The sequence below is a fragment of the Ursus arctos genome, unplaced genomic scaffold, assembly GCF_023065955.2.
Source record: "Ursus arctos isolate Adak ecotype North America unplaced genomic scaffold, UrsArc2.0 scaffold_25, whole genome shotgun sequence".
NCBI lineage: Eukaryota > Metazoa > Chordata > Mammalia > Carnivora > Ursidae > Ursus > Ursus arctos.
Window position 1 is genome coordinate 27,714,846 of NW_026622930.1, and position 21,148 is coordinate 27,735,993.

The window sequence follows — 21,148 nt, forward strand, 5'->3', positions numbered from 1 at the left end:
ACTACTCTGAGTTTCTTACTTTCTCAAACCTGCCTCTTCGCCTGATCTTCTTCTTCTTTTTTTTTTTTTTCTTTTTTTTAAAGTAGGCTCCATGCTGGGCATGGAGCCCGAAGCGGGGCCTGAACTCAAGTCCCGGCAATCAAGAGTCAGACACTTAACCAACTGACCCACCCAGGCACCCCTTTATCCAATCTTCTGCCAACTCCCTACTTGGTATCTTGGATAAAGACAAGCTTTACCCAAGGACTGTAAACATCTGTTAAAATTATTTACCAAAAACATTGTAAGCTATAATCGTGGTGATGTGTTTTTACTTTAAACCAATAATATATCCCGAGAAAGTCTTTTGTGCAGCTTTCACTAAAATCCCTTCAGTAGTACTATGCTTCTCCACACGTTTTAAATGAAAGAATTAACCTGACACGGGGCGCCTGGGTGGCTCAGTCGTTAAGTGTCTGCCTTCAGCTCAGGGCGTGATCCCAGGGTCCTGGGATCGAGCCCCACATCAGGCTCCCTGCTCTGCTGGGAGCCTGCTTCTTCCTCTCCCACTCCCCCTGCTTGTGTTCCCTCTCTCTCTGGCTGTCTCTCTCTCCGTGTCAAAGAAATAAATAAAAGCTTTAAAAAAAAAAAAAAAGAATTAACCTGACAACTTGCCACTGGAACTATAGGTCCTAAGACACACAAGGGCCATTTCAACCCAAACCATCAGTTACTGATACCTAAATTCTTTATTATGAAAATATACTTTATAAGACAGCATTGAGTCTGTCTTTAGCATTTTCCCTACATGCTAAATTCCTTTCCATGAACCCTCAACATCTCCATGCTTTTCTAAGCATAAAGACAGAAGTGGGGTGGGGCGCCTGGGTGGCTCAGTCAGTTAAGTGTCTGCCTTGGGGTCAGGTTATGATCCCAGGGTCCTGGGATCCAGCCCCATGACAGGCTCCCTGCTTAGAGGGTAATCTGTTTCTCCTTCTGCCCCTCCCCCACCACTTGTGAGCATGCTCTCTCTCAAATAAATAAAATCTTTAAAAACAAATAAAAAAGATAAAAGTGGGGTTATATAAATTTGAAGGCCTAGTCTTTTAAAAATACTCATAAGCCCCCAAATTCCCTACCACCACCATCCTAAATCAAATTTAAGTATTAGTATAGTTAGCCTTACCTAAATTAGAAATAAAGCATTTGGAATGAATGCATTCACACCACTTTCTGAATAACTATTGCCCCTTGATCTATAGGGAAAATGTATATTTTTAGAAGGAAAGCTTATTAGCCCAAATCTCTTCACCAATTGTTAACGTAAGAAACCCAAAAATAATCAGATATATCACAGAAGGAAAAGTTTGTGTTTCTTTTTTAGTCAAAGAGAACTACACAACTACTTGTGTTCTGTCTTCTGGCTGGCAGTCAGGAAAATGCCTGACTCAAGCACCACACAAGCTCCTCGATGTCTCTGCTCACATCACCCATCTTAGGTCACTGTTTTCAGACTTCTCCCAACAGTCAACAATCAAGAAGAAAGGAGAATATCCTCTCGTATTTTATCTTGAAAAATCATGACAAATCTGTCATCTACTCCACAAGTTATATTTGCTTATTTGAAAAAAATTTTTTTATCTGATAGAACTGCTCAACTTTTTCTTTTTACCAATATTTTAAAGTAAAATGAACACTCCAACAGACTATGCCATGTCTGTCTTGTGGCTTCAAGCATCTCTGGGCACCATGCCAAGTACACCGAAGTCATGTCTGTTAATGTTTTAAATTTCATCGTATCTGAAATAATTGTTCTATTTTTACTGGAGGTAGCTCCAATTCCATTTTTGAAGATAAAAACAGATTTAAATTGTGGTTCCTCTTGCTAATAGTGATTACAAATTAAATCAAAGTCACACAATTGTGCATTTCCTTATTTACATATACAGTGAAGTCATTTACTTCACATTCAGAGTACACTATCTGCAAATGTTACAAATCAAACCACCTCACCTCTTCAGCTGATGATTAAACACAGGGAAAAAAGACTCCCCGTGAAGACATTAATTCCATTTAAGTCCATACTTTATTTTAAATAATTCAGTTATCACTGCAAGGAAAATCTGAAAAGTCTTATTTCAGACAGTTGTTTTTATGATGTGACAGGCAACATTGCTCATCTGAGATACAACTTATACTACAGAGAGACTGCATTTTATTATTTCTTCATAAAGCTAGGTAAAGACAGTAAGATCATCAGGTGAACGATGTAACTGCAACTGTTACTCAATAAAGGATCACTCCATTCTTGCTAGGGGCAAGATACTGTCTTAGGTTCTGTGCAGGTACAAGAGGAAGAGACACAGTACGGAAACTTACTGCCCTTTCTATCTTGTAATCAGAGATAATGGAAATGAAACAGGGTACAAGGGGTGTGAGAAACAGACAGATAACAACAATGTATGTTACAAAGCAGACTGACCTAACAGCAATAAAAACCTGGGAACATATGTGGGAAGAGAGGAATTAATTCTGCCTGAGAGAAAGCGAAGGTATGACTGATCAAATAACACTGTAATTAGAACTATATGAACAGAATTGCAACAGGGAGCTTGGATGGGCAACAAGGACATGAGATATCAGCAAAGAACGAAGGAAGTTTGAAGGAAGTTTGTAGGGATACGTGACTGACACATGCAGAAGAACTACAGGTAGACTGAACAAGCCCTGAATGCCATGCTAAGAATACGGGCTTCATGCTCTAAGAAAATTCAAAATCATTAAGGATGCATGAGCAGAGGGTTGATATAATTATACTTCTGTTTTAGAAATACAGGCAGTGCTATAATAGTCAGATGAGAGAAAACAAAATGCAGAGATCAGTTAAAATATTATTAAAAGTACAAGAAAAGATACAAGTAAAAAAAAGCTAATTATAGAATACTCAAACTCAATCCTGTATTTATGAATGAAAACCAAATTCATCTATTCCAATTAAAAACTATATTCATCTATACGGAGAAAAATGTCTGGAAGAATATACAACAAAAAACGTCTACAGTGGTTCCTAATGGTGATGGGATTACAGGTGGTACTTAATTTCTTCTTTATAGTTTGCTTTATGAGTTTTTCACAAAGAATATACAATGTTTTTGTAAAAGAGGGAGTGGTAATACCAAGAAAGCTATTTCTATTTTGAATGATAATGAAAGCCTGAAAAGAGCAAAAAGGCTTTTTTGTTTTTGTAGAAACAAGAAGGTAAAATAAACCTACTTTAAATCCATTCAAGCTGAGGTTCGAAAAAGAAATATGACATACACCCAAGTCTTATTTTTTTTGTTGAAAAACAGTAATGATACATACATTACAACACAACATATAAAAATTTCCTTTACTTTATTAGTTTGACTTAATATGGCTACCAACCTGAGAAAAGTACGACTTATTTTCACTTATTTTAGAACCTGTGTACTTTTTTTTTTTTTTTTTTAAGTAGGCTCCACGCCCAGCACTGAGTCCAACACGGGGCTTGAACTCACAGTCCTGAGCTCAAGACCTGAGCTGAGATCAAGAGTCGGACGCTCAACTGACTGAACCATGCAGGCACCCCAGAACTTGTGTACTTCTAAAAGAGAGGGCAGGGGCGCCTGGGTGGCTCAGCCGTTAGGCGTCTGCCTTCAGCTTGGTTCATGATCCCAGGGTCCTGGGATCAAGCCCCGCATCGGGCTCTCTGCTCCGCTGGAAGCCTGCTTCTCCCTCTCACACTCCCCTTGCTTGTGTTCCCTCTCTCGCTGTCTCTGTCAAACAAATAAATAAAATCTTAAAAATATAAACAAATAAATAATAAAATAAAAGAGAAGGCAACTACTTAAAATTAATGTGTAGACTGAAATTTATTTTGTTGTACTTACAAAAGCTGCCTTAATGAATTAGCTCTGTTTGAATAGTCTGTACCAGTGTTTTCTCTGGCAAGTTAACCTTGTCCAGCCTCCCTCACTACCTTCATCCCAACCTGGAACAAGCAAACCAATAGTCACCTACCCACTATGGGTAGATAAAAGACTTAAAATAACTATAAGCTATAAAAATACCCTCTTGCATTTTAGCCACAAGCATATACTATGAGGAGGATGATCTTGTGAAGCCCCATAGCAGATTCACTTATAAGAAGTATTTACACTGAAAGAACACAGTTCGCCTAAAAAGTTAAGACTATAGAAACATACCCCATTAGAGGCTTTCTTCTTTGCTTTCCATTCATCTAGTTGTGCCTTTGTCTTTGCATCAACTTTAACAAGGAGCTTCTTTTCTCCAATCTGCAGGTCATGCAATAACCTGAGTGCACGGAGGGTAGACTCAGGTTCCTTATACTCACAGAAGCCAAAAGCTAGAAATGGATGTAAAGAATTAGTGAAATATCAATACAGTTATGGAAACAAAATACTTATGGAAAATTAAAATTAGAGACCAGATGTTTTAAAGCAGGATTACTCATGTTGTCAATCCTCCCTTTCCTTCATTACCCTTGATGATTTTACTTTTAGCACCCTCAAACCACCAAAAGAAAAAAGAAAACAAAACGGGAAAGAAAGAAAAATTCTGATCAGGCAAATTGCTACTTATCAGAAGTACTTATAAAATATTTAGCAGAACCAGCAAATTTCATAATTGAGTCTTTCAATTATTTCCTGAATTCATTCCATCCAGACTTCCTAACAGCTAGCTACAAATAACTGACAACAAGCTCCTTAAACCCACACAAGCAATTTTCTTTAATAGGATGCTTCTGTTTTTTTGTTTTTTGAGATTTATTTATTTTAGAGTGAGAGAGAGAGAGTTTAAGACACATAGCACACGCGCGAACACAGGAGGGGGGGCAGAGGAAGAGAGGAGAGACTCTCAGGCAGACCCCCGCTCAGGGAGGAGCCCAACACAGAAATCAAGAGTCGGACACCTTACTAACCGAGCCACCCAGGCGCCCCACAAGCATTTTTCAATTTTGAAAAGTTAAACTACAAAAGTACTGACCTTTTATCCTAGTAATGTTTGATTTTTCTCTATCTGCTTAATTTTAATAACTAGTCTCACCATTATTATGTCTTTAAATCAGTATTAAAACATATATTTTAAAAGAATAATCAAAAAATGGAAAATAAATCAAAGGAATCCAAGTATGTATATAAATATGTATAGTTAAGGACACAACCACAGTGAGAGGAACTATTCTGAGTGATTTTAAAACAGCAAATTTGACCACAAGTTTTTAGTGTGATATATCTTAAGGATAAAAGACCTCTCAATAAAAAGAAAATTTCTATAATCATATTGCTGATGATAATGTTGGTATTAGTAGTCTTAAACTGTTGTATATGAAATGTGAGATGAAGCAAGCCAATAATTATGTCTATCACCCCAATGTCCTTGAACAAAGGATTCTCAGTATGGGAGAGAAAAAAAAAAAAAAAGGAAGATATATTACAGAAAAGGTTAAATAAAAACCTTTAGGTCCTGAGTCTAAATTAATGTGCACTGGAAAAATGTAAAGGCAAAGACTGAACAAGTGTTTTTTAAAAAATAGTTAAAGTAATCTCTACATCTAACATGGGGCTCAACTCACAGCCCCAAGATCAAGAGTTTCACGGCCCAAGATCAAGAGTTGCACGCTCCTCTGACTGAGCCAGCCTGGCCCCCCGAAACTAAACAAGTCTTATAGTGAGTATACCTAATTCCCAGACTGTGATTTGTAAAGCAATTTCCCACTAAAAAGAACCAGAGTTCCTTTAAGAAATAGCTGATCCTAAGTATGAGACAGAAAAACTTCGAGATGAATTTATAAAGATTCCAAATCCCAGATAACATTCCAGACAACAAGGTAGCAATCGAAGGCAGTTGGGCTTGTGTCAAAACCACTAGAAACCCTATTTGCAGAGACAAGACAATTTAAACTTCACTGGCAATAATGACAATTAATTCTTATTAAATATAATAAATTGAACATGCTTCAATCCTTAAGTTCAAAATGGTTCTTTAAAAAAAAGTCACTGCTGGGGCACCTGGGTGGCACAGTCGGTTGAGCATCCAACTCTTGATTTCAGCTCAGGTCTTGATCTCAGGGTCATGAGTTCAAGCCCTGCACTGCTACTTTAAAAAAAAAAAAGCCACTGCTAAATGATGCTGAAGACATCAACTCATTCTTTTGAAAAATGAAAGAACCACAGCATTTACCCGGTTTTCCTTATACAAATTAATTCTAATAAAGAAGATTTGTTCTTCAATGAAGGAATTACAGAATTCTTCCAAAGAGACTAGCACACTTTGCAACCCTCCAATGAATGAACCAATTCAGGAATAGACAATGAACACCTGCTACCACAAAAATATATATATTTTTTAACTTTAAATATATTTATTTGAGAGAGAGAGAGCAAGAGAGCACAAGCAAGGGGAGTGGCAGAGGGAGGAGGGAGGAGCAGGCTCTCCGCTGAGCGGGGAGCCTGACTCAGGGCTCCGTCCCAGGACCCTGGCATCATGATCTGAGCTGAAGGCAGTTGCTTAACCAACTGAGCCACCCAGGCGCCCCTAACACAAAAATTTTAAAAATTAAAAAAAAAAAACAAAAAAACCAACAAAATAGTGTCTCATGATGAAGAACACTACCTTTAAAAAATTTTTACAAATAAAAAACAAAAATAACATACGCAAACTCAAATCTGATTCTCAAGATACAACCAGTTTACATAAAATACAGAGAAGCATTGGCACATTATTCTACTGGAGCTACAATTAGCAAATCTACACTCAAGAAATGCTACTAAGCAAATGACCCAGTTTCTTCCATAAATAATTTCAAGGGAGAAGAGACAGAAGAATTTAAAATATTAAAAGAAACTTAAAAATATGCAACCAATTGCAACATGTGGACTACATATGGATCCTATATCAAACTATTAGAAAAGCTGACATGTGACAACTGGACATCAGAAAATTGACTTACGATATTAAGAAAAATAGTTCATTTTTGAAGGTCTTATAATAGCATTTTCAGTATTTTAAAAAGCTCTTATCTCTTAGAGACACACGCTAAAATATTTATAGACAAAATGGTGGATGCTTGGGATTGCTTAAAAAGAATATAAGGAGGGGGGTGCCTGGGTGGCACAGCGGTTAAGCGTCTGCCTTCGGCTCAGGGCGTGATCCCGGCGTTATGGGATCGAGCCCCACATCAGGTTCCTCCGCTGGGAGCCTGCTTCTTCCTCTCCCACTCCCCTGCTATGTTCCCTCTCTCGCTGGCTGTCTCTCTCTGTCAAATAAAAAAATAAAATCTTTAAAAAAAAAAAAAAAGAATATAAGGAGGAAATGGACAGAGTACAGGTTTAGCACAATTGGCCATGAGTTGATAAACGTTAAACCTAAGTGATGAGTATGTGGACGTTCATCATATTATTTTAATTTTACATATGCATGAATTTTCCCATAATAAATACTGTTTAAAGAATCCACATCAAACAGGTGCTTTTACCAACAAGTATGAAAAGAACAGTTTGCTTCTAAGACCAACAGGTCATCTCACCATCTGCTCTGCTTTCTTCCTAAGTCCTAACTGTTGAATGTTGACCATATACTCCTGCTCTGAGAAAAAAAGGACTTTGCAAAATAACATTGTAAAAAAACAGTGTAATTTTTCCTCTCCTACCTCTTTCCTGCTAATACTTTTCCACTTTGTAATCTCAGCTAAATCTTCCCAACTGCCTTTAATCCTATTCCAGTAAGAAGGAAGACAAAGAGTGCCGATAGAATACTCCCATGGTTAAGGGCAATGAGAGCAAAACATGCAACAAGTGGCTTAAGCACACAGGTTAAAATGATCTCACTAAGAAAAAATTACCTACCTTGAAGTTTTCCAGATGCACCCTGTACTCTCTTCCAGCTCAAAACCAAGCCACATTTCTTAAAAAGAAAAATAAAACAAGAAATGATCATTATCATTTAACAAAATCAACTAATCAGTAATAAAAATAAGAGCACAACTGGTATTTCCACCAGGAGAAAAATAAAAGCAAAAAGCAAAAAAACAAACAAAAAAAACCATACCAGCTATTAAATTTATTAAAATTCTCTCAATTCCCACATACCTATTATATGAAAGAAATATATAATACATCATTTAAAAAATATATAAATTCTTACAATCCTTATTTACAGAAAATTGACTACCTTTTAGATTTTATTTTGGGGGCAGAGAGAGAGCACGGAAGAGTGGGGAGAAGGGCAAAGAGGGAGGGAGAGGGATACAATCCCAAGCAGACTCCATGCTAGGCATGGAGTCCAACTCAAGGTTCCATCTCTTGACCCTAAGATTACAACCTGAGCCGAAAACAAGAGTCAGACACTCAACCAACTGAGCTACCCAGGCACCCCTTAACTAACTTTCAATAAATATGAGATTTTACAGCATTATATATCCTACCCAAAATGTACCATAAAAAAACAAAATTACCAGTATTATAATATTTAAAATAAACTATAGTAAATTTATGTAAATACTCTGAATCCACGGAGATTATGTTTTAAAACACACACATATATATTATAAACACCTTTTTTTTAAAGATTTTTTAAAATTAACCTCTACACCCAATGTGGGGCTCAAACACAACTCTGAGATCAATAGTTGCATGCTCTACCAACTGAACCAGCCAGGCGCCCCTACACTGTAAAAGACTTTTAATGACATGGAGAAATGCTTGATATGGGATGCAAAAATAACATGGGTCATGAAACTGCAGATAATATAGTAAGACTTCATGTAAAGAAAAAAAATTTCCATAAATCAGAAATATTAATAGGGCAGGTTGTCTGAAGAGTAAAACATTACATTTTGTTTACATTCCAAATTTTTACACATTATTTCTTTTTTTAAGAAGATTTATTTATTTGAGAGTGTGCACAAGCAGAGAGAGGAGCAGAAGGAAAGGGAGAGAATCTTAAGGTGACTCTGCTGAGCAGTGAGCCCGACGTAGGGCTCAATCCTAGGACCCTGAGATCATGACCTGAGCTGAGACCAAGAGTTGGATATTCAACCAACTGCACCACTGGGGCGCCCCAAACATTATTTCTAATTATTAAAGAACTAGAAGGTTAAAAAAAAAAGTTATTTGTGGAAAATGGTAACTGAAGATTGCCTGTCAATGCTGAGAGAATGCATGAATTTTTCACATCTCCCTTCAGAGAAACCAATAAAATGATTATCAAGGAATATAAACAATAAAAACCCATGAGGTCAAACATTGTATGAGGAAACAGCAGCAGAATTCAACAAAATTTTAAAAAGAAAAAAGGCAAATGGAAGGATGGGAACTCATTCAGTAGATCAAAGAAAGCTGTAACTCCAAGTACCTACAGATGAAGGTACTGATAAGAATTAGGCTAATTGATTCTACAAAGCCAAGTGATCTGGACTGGAGGTAAAAGGAACGCACAGTGGAGAATGGGGTTGAAGCATGAGGCTGAATAAAAACAGGTGCTTGTGGGACGCCTGGGTGGCTCAGTCGGTTAAAGTCTGCCCTCGGCTCAGGTCATGATCTCAAGGTCCTGGGATCAAGCCCCACGTCAGGCTTACTGCTCAGCGGAGAGTCTGCTTCTCCCTCTGCCCCCACCCCTCATGCTCTCTTTCTCAAATAAATAAAATCTTAAAAGAAAAACAGGTGCTTGCCTGACAATATAAATATGGAATAATCAAGGCCTCAGAGTTCTTTTTAAGCAACTACTTTACTCCCCAACCCTAGAGAAGATAGCCTACAGTCTTTACAGGCAACTATACTTAATAATCTCCATCCTCGGGGAAGACAGAATGAAGTTACAGTCGGAAGAAAGTGAAAAGAACAGGCTAGGGATACATATGAAAGATCAGGATGAGATACAGAATGGGTAACAAAGGAAGAAAGTAAAAGCAGATGATATGCTTCAACGAAGTTCTTCACCCCCAACCCCATACAGGCAGCCAATCATATACTCACTAGGCATGAAACTGGAAGTTTTCTAGAGAAACCAATTAGCCCCAAAGAAAAGAACTCCATATACTAACATTCAAAACCTGTAGATGCTGGCTAGATTAACCTACAATGATGCTCAACATTTTACAAACCCAGCTTATGCATACAAAAAGATTTTTTTTTCTAATTTTAATAAATCTCTACACTCAAAATGGGGCTCAAACTCACAACCCCAAATCAACAGACGCACGCTCCACTGACCGAGCCAGGCAAGTGTCCCCAAAAAAACTTTACTCCCTAACTCTTAAGTATGAAGACAATCAAGGATCATTAGACATTTAAGGAGTGCCTTAAAAGAAAAATGAAAGGACGAGATAAATACAGGAATGAAGCTTAAAAACAAAACACTCTGCTGCACATATAAGTCAAGAACAGGTTTAAAAAGAGGTTTTGGAGTGCCTGGGTGGCTCAGTCGGTTAAGTGTCTGGCTCTTGATTTCAACTCAGGTCTTTATCACAGGGTCGTGTGTTCAGGCCCTGTGTTGACTAGGTTCCAAGCTGGGCATGGAACCTACTTAAAACAAAAAAACAAAAAAAGGGAAAGAGAGAGAGAGAGATTTCAAGTAGGATATAGATATCTCCTCCACACACCTGCACACAAATATTCACAGCACCATTATTCATAATACCCAAAAAGTGGAAACAACTGTCCATCAACTGATGAATGGATAAAATGTGGTATATCCATTAGATGGAAAATTTGGTCATAAAAAGGAATGAAATACTGATATAAGCTACGATATAGATGAAGCCGTATATTAAATGAAAAAAGAAAAAACATGAAAAGCCATACATATTCTATGATTCTGTTTATGTAAGATGCCCAGAACAGGCAAATCTACACAGAAAGATAGTGGTTGCCATATGCCGGGGAGAGGAGAGAACGGGAAGTGACTTACTGAGTACAGGGTTTCTACTTGGGGTGATGAAAATGTTCTGAAATTAAGACAGGGGTGATATTTGTACAACTTTCTGAAAAACCACTGAATTATACATTATAAAAGGATGAATCTTAAGGTCTATGAATTATATCACAATAAAGACAGTTTAAAAAAAATGTCCTCCTAATGTTCCACTTTAGGAAAAAACTGGCATTATCTTGTAAAACTGAAGATAAAAAATGCCCTAAGACTCAAAAATTCCATTTCTTTCTTTTTTTTAAAGATTTATTTATTTATTTATTTATTTATTTGACAGAGACAGCCAGCGAGAGAGGGAACACAAGCAGGGGGAGTGGGAGAGGAAGAAGCAGGCTCCTAGTGGAGGAGCCTGATGTGGGGCTCCATCCCAGAACACCAGGATCACGCCCTGAGCCAAAGGCAGACGCTTAACGACTGTGCCACCCAGGCGCCCCCAAAAATTCCATTTCTAAGACAATACATGATAGAAATTTTTCATGTGACTGAGGAGGACATATTACCAATAATAAGACAACAAAACATAGTATCAAGAAATAAAAATAAGCTATATGACCGTCATTAGAAAACTGACAATTCATGTTACACTTTTACAATGCAAAGGTATACAGCAGTGATAAGTTAATAAACTAGAGCTATACATATATTAGATGAAAAAAGCAAATTACGGAGCACAAAATTAAAACTTGTAAGTTATAGATTTTTATGAATTCACAAATATGTAATTACAATAAAAAATAGGGGCGCCAGGGTGGCTCAGTCGGTTAAGCGCCTGCCTTCAGCTCAGGTCATGATACCAGGGTCCTGGGACTGAGCCCCGTATCGGGCTCCGTGCTCAGTGGAGAGCCTGCTTCTCCCTCTTCCTCTGCCGCTCTCCCTGCTTTTGCTCTCTCTCTGTCTCCCTCGCTCTATCTCAAGTAAATAAATAAAAAATCTTTAAGAAAAATAAAAATTTTTAAAAATAAAAAATACACACAGGAATGATAAACACCAAATTTAGGATAGATTACCCTGGTGATTACCTCTGTGGAAGAAAGAAGTGGGAATTAGGGCCAACTATAATGTTTTATTTCTTTGGGAAAATCATCTGAAGCTAGTATCACAAAATATTTAATGTGACAAAGCTAGCTTTTGTGGCATTTATTTTCTAAACATGTTTTAACACGAGGATTATACAACTTACAAAACAGAAATGGCAATAAAATCAAGGAAAAGATTTTAAAATACCTTCTCTAAAAAACAGTGGAGATTATGGAGGGAGGGAGTATAGGCACTGTTTTTCATTATAAAATCATTTGGTATTATTTCACTTAATGCTAATTTATCACAAAGATAACAATTTTTAAACTAAGACACAAAGGAGAGGGGGACGACACAACTCAGATGGTCTCAAAACATTAACCAGGAAATTACTTATTGATGACAAAGGGAACAAGGTATCCTTTACAATAGAGATATGACTACCTTAACCAAGTAACTAAACTGAACATCGCCAAAAACAGGACCAAGAGACACCGTGTGCCTCTTGTTATGCTGCACTGAGAATACCACCCATGCACCCTTCCTGCAAAAAAATGCTCACTGTGAATCTAACTATGAGCAAACAGCCAAATTCAAAATGAGACATTCTGCAAAAGACCTGGACTCTTCAAAAATGTTAATGTCATGAAAGACAAAAACAAAACAAGCAAACAAACAAAAGAGACAGGAAGGTATTCTATACTACAAACGTTGTCTGAAGAGGTATGACAATTCAACGCAATGTATAATCCTTGACTGAATCAGATAAAGAACAGCTATTATGGAGATTACTGAGGAAATAACATGAACTATAGGTATATTTAGTTAACAACACTGTATCAGGGGGGAAAAAACGAATACTGTAACAGCCTTAAATTTCTTAAGTGTAATGATGGTTTTATGATCATATGGGAGAACGCTCTTGGTCTTAGGAGAAACAAGAAGTATTTAGAGATGAAATGTCATGTCACAACTTACTCTCCAATTATTGAGAAAAAAAGTGTGGTGTGTGTGTGTATGCAGAAAGTAAATGCAGCAAAATGTGTTAGGAGGATGTTCATTTTACTATTCATGCAACTTTCCTGCAATTGAAATTTTTCAAAATAATGAGAAAATAATTAGAATCCTCTTTCTGCTTTTTCATACATTTGAAATCCATAACAATAAAATTTAAAAATGAAAAACAATTTAACTTACAGCAAGGAGTTGTCTTATAAGCATGTCTGAGGCTTTCTCAGAAATGTTGCCAACAAAAACTGTAGTAGTGGGACCACAATTTTCATCATTTTCTTTAGCCTTTAAGCCTGGGTGATCCTTTCTTGCTCCCAAATGCTTTCCAACCATGGACACAGTGGGTACTAAAACCTAGAGTGAAAAAAAGCAATAAAATTGGAGCTGGCAATTAAATTTCCTATCATGTTTAAAGTAACATTAGTCTAAAAACAATTTTAAAGTACTAAATATATAGTACATTATTAAAGGTTCTACATAAAGTTTCTATCATTTTTCATTAATGCAAATTTATTCATGACAAGTTCCACTATTAGATTACCTTTTTTTTTTTTTAACAAGATTTATTTGAGAGAAAACACACGCACAAGAGGGGAGGAGGGGCAGATGGAGAAGAAGAGAGAATCTTAAGCAGACTTCCTTCAGAGCCCCGATGTGGGGCTAATGACCCCTGAGATCTAAGGACCCTGAGATCAGGACCTGAGCTGAAATCAAAAGTCAGACATCTAACCGACTGAGCCACCCAGGCGCCCCAGATTACCTTTCTTTTGAAAACAACTTGGAAAAGCAAATAAAAATAACTTGGATGGGAATATTTTTTTATATTTAAAACATAATTCTTAAATGTCTACAACATCATAAATCATTTAAAATTATCAAATACATGCAGGAGTTTCTTCACAACTTTACTCTGTACTAATATAAAAACAAATTTTGGGGCGCCTGGCTGGCTCAGTCAGTTAGGAGTCAGACTCTTTTGATTTTGGCTCAGGTTGTGACCTCAGGGTCCTGGGATAGAGTCCCGAATGAGGCTCCATGCTCGGTCTACTTCTCCCCGCCCCATCTCCCTCTGCCCCTCCCACACTTGTGCTTGCTCTAAAATAAATACCCCCCCAATTTTTTTAAATAAGAGCAAATTTCAATTATCCCCACTAATCCTCTGACAGAGCACTTGAATACTCTCCTAGCACTCTCCAACACTTAAATATTACCTTTATCAGTTAGTTACATTTTTTATTTTCCCTTTATAACTTTCAACTTCCCAAAGGAAAGAACAATCCTACTCATTTTTGTATCTGGAATTGAATTTAGCAAAACATCCACACTAGGCACCAAATACATAATGGTGAACTGAGGGAGATGCTCCAAACCCCAAGTCCCACCTTTTCCTAGGCTGAAATGCCAAGAGTAAGAGTACCTGTCATGTGGAGGTTTCCCAAAATAGCCAAACAATGGGTATCCAATGCAAGAAAAATTGGACTCCCCATGGTCTGCAGAACCGTATCTTCTTAGTGGTCTGCTTCACAGATTCCTGTTTGCCCAGAGTTACCATCTCCTTTTAAATATGAATAACAGTCCCCTCCCTCCCTTTTCAAAATCCACAGGTAGAAAAACAGCTGTAAGGAAATCTACCCTCCCTCATAGTGGAATTCCAGATGAAGTCTGATACTCTACCACTTAACTCAAAGTAAAATTCTGGTTAAACAACAGTTAAGAGGGTTATTATTTATTCATGTGTTACAGCATATTAGCATTCTGAACTAATATGCTTAGAGTGTACAAAAGCTTTGATGAATGTGAAGAATTAAGGCTTAAGAAGTAAGACTGAATAATAAAACACTTAAATAGAGTAAAGGCTTCAAGCAAACTTTACAAAGCTTTAAGATATCATACCAGAGGACAGAGAAAAAATAGTCTGGAAGGGGCTAAAAATTAAGTAGGTGAGAGGAAAGGATGGAAATATATTCAACACAAATTTCACTTCAAAATTTTAATTTCTACTAGGATCATTTCTACAGTCTTTTTTTTTTTTTTTTTTTAATGAGATTAAACATGTCAGATCATTCTCCTATCTCCCAGGACCAAGACAAGAGTAAGGAATGATGAAAGAGCCAATGTCCTAAATCTAAACAATGTCCTAAGTCATAACAAGTATATGAGGAGCCTAGAGAATATAAGGTCAATCATAAAACTATTTAGGGAGGCTATTTTAAAAGCAATTGCATAATATGCATAGCTGAGTGAAAATGATGTTATACATGGATGCTCTCGCTCATTATTCTTTTAAACACTTAAGTTTATGAAGTTTTTTTTAGCTTTAAAAGAGGTAACACTATTATATCTCCTAATTCCTCCTTAAAATTATACTTACAGTTGGAGCAGGAGCCATAATGCTCATTGGTACAGGAATCATTGGGGTCCCTAAGAAAAAAGCATATTAAATCTTATGAATACAAGTACATATGACTATATTCTATACAAGTTACATGGTACACAAATAGGTATCCTCACTCACAGTTAATTTAGGTAGAATTATAGGACTGATGAAAATGAGATATTGATGAATGCCTTATTTTCAAAAGCAATCTGGTACATGCTTGTCTATATAAACTTACACAACAACAAAAAACTATCCTAAAAGCAAAAAGACTACCACTACAACATGCTTTTCTCTCAAGAGTTTAAAAATCTAGACAGTTACTGATTCATGTTCATCTGATTCAGTACTTCCTGAAAGCCAGTAACTTATGTAAATACAGATCCACTTATGGGTAAACATGGTATTAATGAATCCTTTAAAAGTTTAAAAAAAAAGTTATCAAATGAGAAATTAATCTAGAAACCTAGAAAGAATCTTGTTATTGCTGCTTCTTTAATTATAACAAAAACCATGCAAAAAATATGACCAGTAATCTCAGACAGTGTCAAAGAAAATCTCTAACACAATCATCTGCTGGCTGCACTGAGGGCTTAAGAGGGGTCAATGGGCTATTACTGACATCTTAGTGGTATCTACATTTTTGTTTTCAACTACACTGTTTACCAACCAGTAACTACTGTTTTGAGTGTTCTTGTGTACATAACTAATGAAAAAATCTTACCATCTGAGCACTAAGAAAAAGAAATGCAATGAGGGCAAAAAATCAGTGAAAGATTTATCTACTTTTTTAATATAAATTGTAAAATGTTTCTAAATACATTTCAAGAAGTTCTGAAATTTCTCTTAGGTTCAAATTTAACATCAATTTGAGAGAATTCTCTAGCTAAGACCGGTAATAAATTCTTAGACATTTAACACTATCCATTTATTTTCCAATATAATTTATTCAAATTAATTTTTAAATGAGAAAAATCAAGATTCCTATCAATACAGTCAACAGAATACTGCACAAAATAGAAAAAAACATAGAGGTGCCTAGCTGGCTCAGTCAGAGAAGCGTGCGACTCTTGATCTCAGGGTCATGAGTTTGAGCCCCACATCACGTGTATAGATTACTTAAATAAATACATATGTACACAAACTTTTAAAAAAGAAAAGAAAAATACAGACTTCAGAATCAAACCTGGGTTCAACTCTTGGTTCTATCACTTCTAACTATGCAACCTTAGGCAAGCTCTTTAAGCTGCAGTTTCCTCAATTCTCCTGAGGTAATTTCTTTGGAGCACCTATGAGACTAAGATCATTTACATGCAGCACTTAAATACAATTGATGCTCAAAACTATAATTCATCAATCTGTTTATCTAAATTTTTCACTTTTAACTTTGCAAAACAAAAAAAAATGTCCTCCCTCCTTATCAACTGTAGTCTATAAGGCACCTTTTCCATAGGTAAAATTTCTATTAATGAAAAATTCAGGGGAACCTCGGTGGCTCAGTCAGTTAAGCGTCTGCCCCTGGCTCATGATGCCCGGGTCCTGGGATCAAGCCCCGCATCCAGCTCCCTGCTTAGAGGGGAGCCTGTTTCTTCCTCTCCCTCTGCCTCCACTGGTGCACACATGCGCACGCTCTATCCCTCTTTCAAATAAATAAATAAAATCTTTTAAAAAATAAAAGAAAAATAAAGAAAAATTCAGAAAAAGACGTAGTGGGGAAAATTTTTTTTCTTTTTTCTTTTTTTTTTTTTTTAAGCAAGTGCTATACCCAACATGGGGCTCGAATTCACAACCCTGAGATCAAGGACTGAGCCAGCCAGGCACCCCACTGCTTTTTCCTTTTTAACCGTTACTAAAAGTTTTATAGTTATGTTTCCTACCTCAACTTACTAATACCATACAATACAGAATTCACAATGGAAAATGTATTGCTACTCATTACAAAGATCTACATATGCTAAAGTGAAAAGAAGCCAAGTACACAAAGTGTGAACAGTGTAGTACTAGTTGAGTTTTAAAAAAAACAAGTGGGGAAAGGGTAAACATAAGCAAACACACGAGGATATGCAGAGTGTATCTTTGGAGAGTTATAAATTAGAAACTGGTAAGAAAGGTTATGTTTGGGGAAGGAAATTCTTGGGAACTGTAGGGTAAAAAAACTTCCTTTTTCTATATGCATTTATTACTATTTACGGGAAGTTTATGGTTATTTTTCAAATTGATTTTCTAATTTCACAGAGAATGTGACCATCACACTGAGAGTTCAATTAACTGCACTAACAGGCAAGACAAGAAAATTATACATGAATATGGGTATTATAGTCTTGAATTACTACCCTAGTTTAGCATACTATTTCATTATTTACCTTTTAAAGTACTGATGCTACACACAGAATGCAGAATGAGCTGCAAAGTCTGATTTATCATCTAAATATATTTCCCTAAACAGAAATGATAGTGTATGCTGTTGTAAACACAATCAGAATTAACAGGTTACCACTCTGAATAAATTGCCCACATTAGTATGACACTGACCAAACGGTCAAGAAGAAAAACTGACAATCTGCTTTTGGGATCTGCTGACGCATCTTAAAAATCTATACAGGAAATAGTCTTAAGAGAAACAGGTTTCATTCATCTTCTACTTCCATTTAATAATTTGGTATAATGTTCATCCGAAAATGTTAAATGTAGTGTTTGCTCTTTAAAAATTCAAAGGAGTTTAAAATCTTTTCTATAAAACCAATCTATCAGGAAGGAAATTAAGGCACTGATTTTTCACTGTCAACTTTCCTGATTCTGAATAAGTGATTCAGCTTCATCCCAATCCCTTAAATCTCTTCACAAAGAAATAAGAAGTAAACTATTCATCCCTATAAAACTATAACATAAGGGTTTAAAAAAAAAAAAAAAGGTATCATGGTTACTAGTAAGGGCTAATAGATCTTCTTAGGAGACCAAAAATTTATGAACCAAATCGGGATATATGAAGCCCCCCAAAATTGTTGCCCAAATGAAAATGGTTCAGAACACTATCGTTCTAATGTTATTAATCTGTTAGATGACTGACAACTAACTTTATTCAGTTTTCTGTTAACATTGTTCTTTCAATCACCCTATTCAGCAGAAATTCCTTTATACAGTACATTACAAAACAGCTAAATTACTGACTAAAATTAAGTGTTCCATGAATAAACTGGTTTTAATTTAATTTAAATTTATTTATTTATATTTTTTATTTTTTTAAAGATTTTTTTTTAATTTATTTATTTGACATAGAGACAGCCAGCAAGAGAGGGAACACAAGCAGGGAGTAGGAGAGGAAGAAGCAGGCTCCCAACGGAGGAGCCTGATGCGGGGCTCAATCCCAGAACGCCGGGATCACGCCCTGAGCCGAGGGCAGACACTTAGTGACTGAGCCACCCAGGCACCTCTAATTTAATTTAAATTTAAATACATATTTCAAACTATACTCCTGGCAGCAGGAGGTAACAAATACATATCCATGATTACCTAGAAGGATAGCTTAAAACAAGTTGCTACAAGCATAAATGTCTTAAAAATTTGTACAAATACTGCATTCTATGCCACAATATAGATGCATAATTACTTGTTCTAACTTTTAAAAGTATGATTTACCCCCAAATTCCTGAAGAGTTAAATGATATCTCTCCCTCTGCCCCTCCCTCCCAGCTCACGTGCTCACATAAGCGCTCTCCCCCTCTCTCTCTTAAAAAAAAAAAGAAAAAGGAAAAGAATATATACTTATAGCAGCTTGTAATATGCATTAAAAACTATCTGGAAGGATAAAGAAACTAATGAGCCTGTTTTGCTTCCCTCTTTCAGTTAAGGGAATAGTAACAACGGTTACGTGGAATTGTGAGCAAAATTTTTCACTGTATACCTTTTTAACTACTGAATCATATGAATTAGTATGTATTTATTGGAATATGCATTACTTATTTTTTTTAAATAAAGGTTTTTTTTTAAATCTTCCCAGATGAATTTGATACTCAGCCAAATATGAAAAGTACTGTCACAGGAAAATACGGTATTCACATTTACAGAAGGATGCTAACATCCTTACTACTAACACACAGTCACATACATATCATTTTCCTGAAGTTAACACTATAATGACAAAAGTACAGGTTAAAAATAACAACAGTATCCACAAACTTACCTGGAGGTACAGGTGGAGGAAAACCAGGGAACTGTGGGGGTGGGATCCCTGGTGGGAGTGCTGGGATTCCCATGGGAGGGCGATTCAAATGAGGGGGGAAAGACATTCTTACTGCAGCGGTCTAAAGAAAAAAATCATGACAAATCATTTTATTTGAAAACTTTGCAACTTGATATGCCTGGTTTGTTGGCCTTCATTTTTAGAGTATCTGCAAAATTCTAAAGTTTTCTTACCCAAAGGAGTTGGCAAAGACCCTCTTTTCTCTGTCTGTCCATTGAGAATTTTTAAAACTTAGATCTTTTCTAAAATAAGTTCCCAAAATGTACACGATCTAAATTCAGGATAGACTCCTACAATCATATGGGAATACATATAAAGGAAGAAAAAAATTTTGAGGTTCAGTTAATATCCAAAAATTAAATACCAAACATCAATGATTTTTTTTAAACCAAACTCAGAATCCAGGAAGATTATCTAACAGTTTTTTCCTTTAAATGTTCTGATGCATTCATTTTTTACACACATCAGCACCCTGAAAACTAAATGTACAAAGTTACACAGTATTTGTTCAGTCAATGTTGGCCAGTTCTTCAAGGACAAATGAATGTCTCAGTGAACTATATAATATAAACCCGAGAGGGAAGAAATCTCCTGACATCAGGTCACATACTAACCACTCGGATACAGAGAACATAAATTTGTGATAACGAGAAAAATGTCCTAATTTTTGTTAAACTTAAAAGCAAACCTCTTAACCATTCTTGAATGAAATTCAATGAATGAATGAAATTCAAGAGTCAGAAGCTAACATTTTTTTAAATACAAGAATACACTGAACTGTTGCATTTGGTTTGTGATATTACTTAGAAACTTAATTCTGTCCTTTAAATTAATATAAATACTTAAGACTCCCCTACCACCAAATTTTATATTTTCATTAACATACTTAAGTGTCCAGAACTACTGGAAAAAGTAGAAAAACTATGTTAGGATGTCCTAGGAAGATTCAACGTACCAATTTAAAAAGGCAGCCAAAATAAGTGTCTCATACCAGTGATGGCACTAAACAGTAGTGATCTGATCAACAGGAGATACTTCTGTCGGACACTAGGAAAAACTCCCCCTACACTCTGTAACTGAAGGAGTCTAGAGATATTTGAAGCTTTTAAAGAACATCTGTCTCTACTATTTTTTGTTTCATACATTGATTTACTAACCCTTTGGATGAGAGAAGATAAAAAGTGCATGTCTTCCACTTCCTCGCCCCCTAATCCCAACAGTTTGGTATATATCGTTGTATTCTTCTAAATACCTTTCTATACACAAACTTATATAATTATTTGTGTTTTTCTGTAAACAATATAATCATACTATATTCCTAGGTGCATTTCTCCCTCATTATCATTAACATCCTTTCATATCAGTTCATTAAGTTCTATTCCAATCTTTATAATGCAGTAAACTACTATAAAACAGGCATATAATAATTGTTCAATCAACAGGGATGGTTGGCTCCACATTTTGCCCCTTATAATACTGAACATTCTTGGACACAGAAATCTACGCACCTGCGCAAGTATTTCTATTATACAGATTAGTACTGTATGTATCTA

The 21,148-nt window shown here is 36.1% G+C and overlaps 1 protein-coding gene across 1 annotated transcript in view; it reads right to left on the bottom strand.

Annotated features, from left to right (window-relative positions):
- The window catches only part of RBM25 (RNA binding motif protein 25), a 51,331-nt gene that overhangs the window by 23,413 nt on the left and 6,770 nt on the right, over window positions 1-21,148 (bottom strand). Inside the window, exons 2-6 of the mRNA XM_026519571.4 lie at window positions 19,536-19,656; window positions 15,350-15,399; window positions 13,165-13,332; window positions 7,869-7,926; window positions 4,206-4,366 (exon numbers count right to left, since the gene is read on the bottom strand). Of these exons, the coding sequence (XP_026375356.1) occupies window positions 4,206-4,366; window positions 7,869-7,926; window positions 13,165-13,332; window positions 15,350-15,399; window positions 19,536-19,641 (543 nt within the window). The 5' untranslated portion in view covers window positions 19,642-19,656. The remainder of the gene's footprint in view (window positions 1-4,205; window positions 4,367-7,868; window positions 7,927-13,164; window positions 13,333-15,349; window positions 15,400-19,535; window positions 19,657-21,148) is intronic.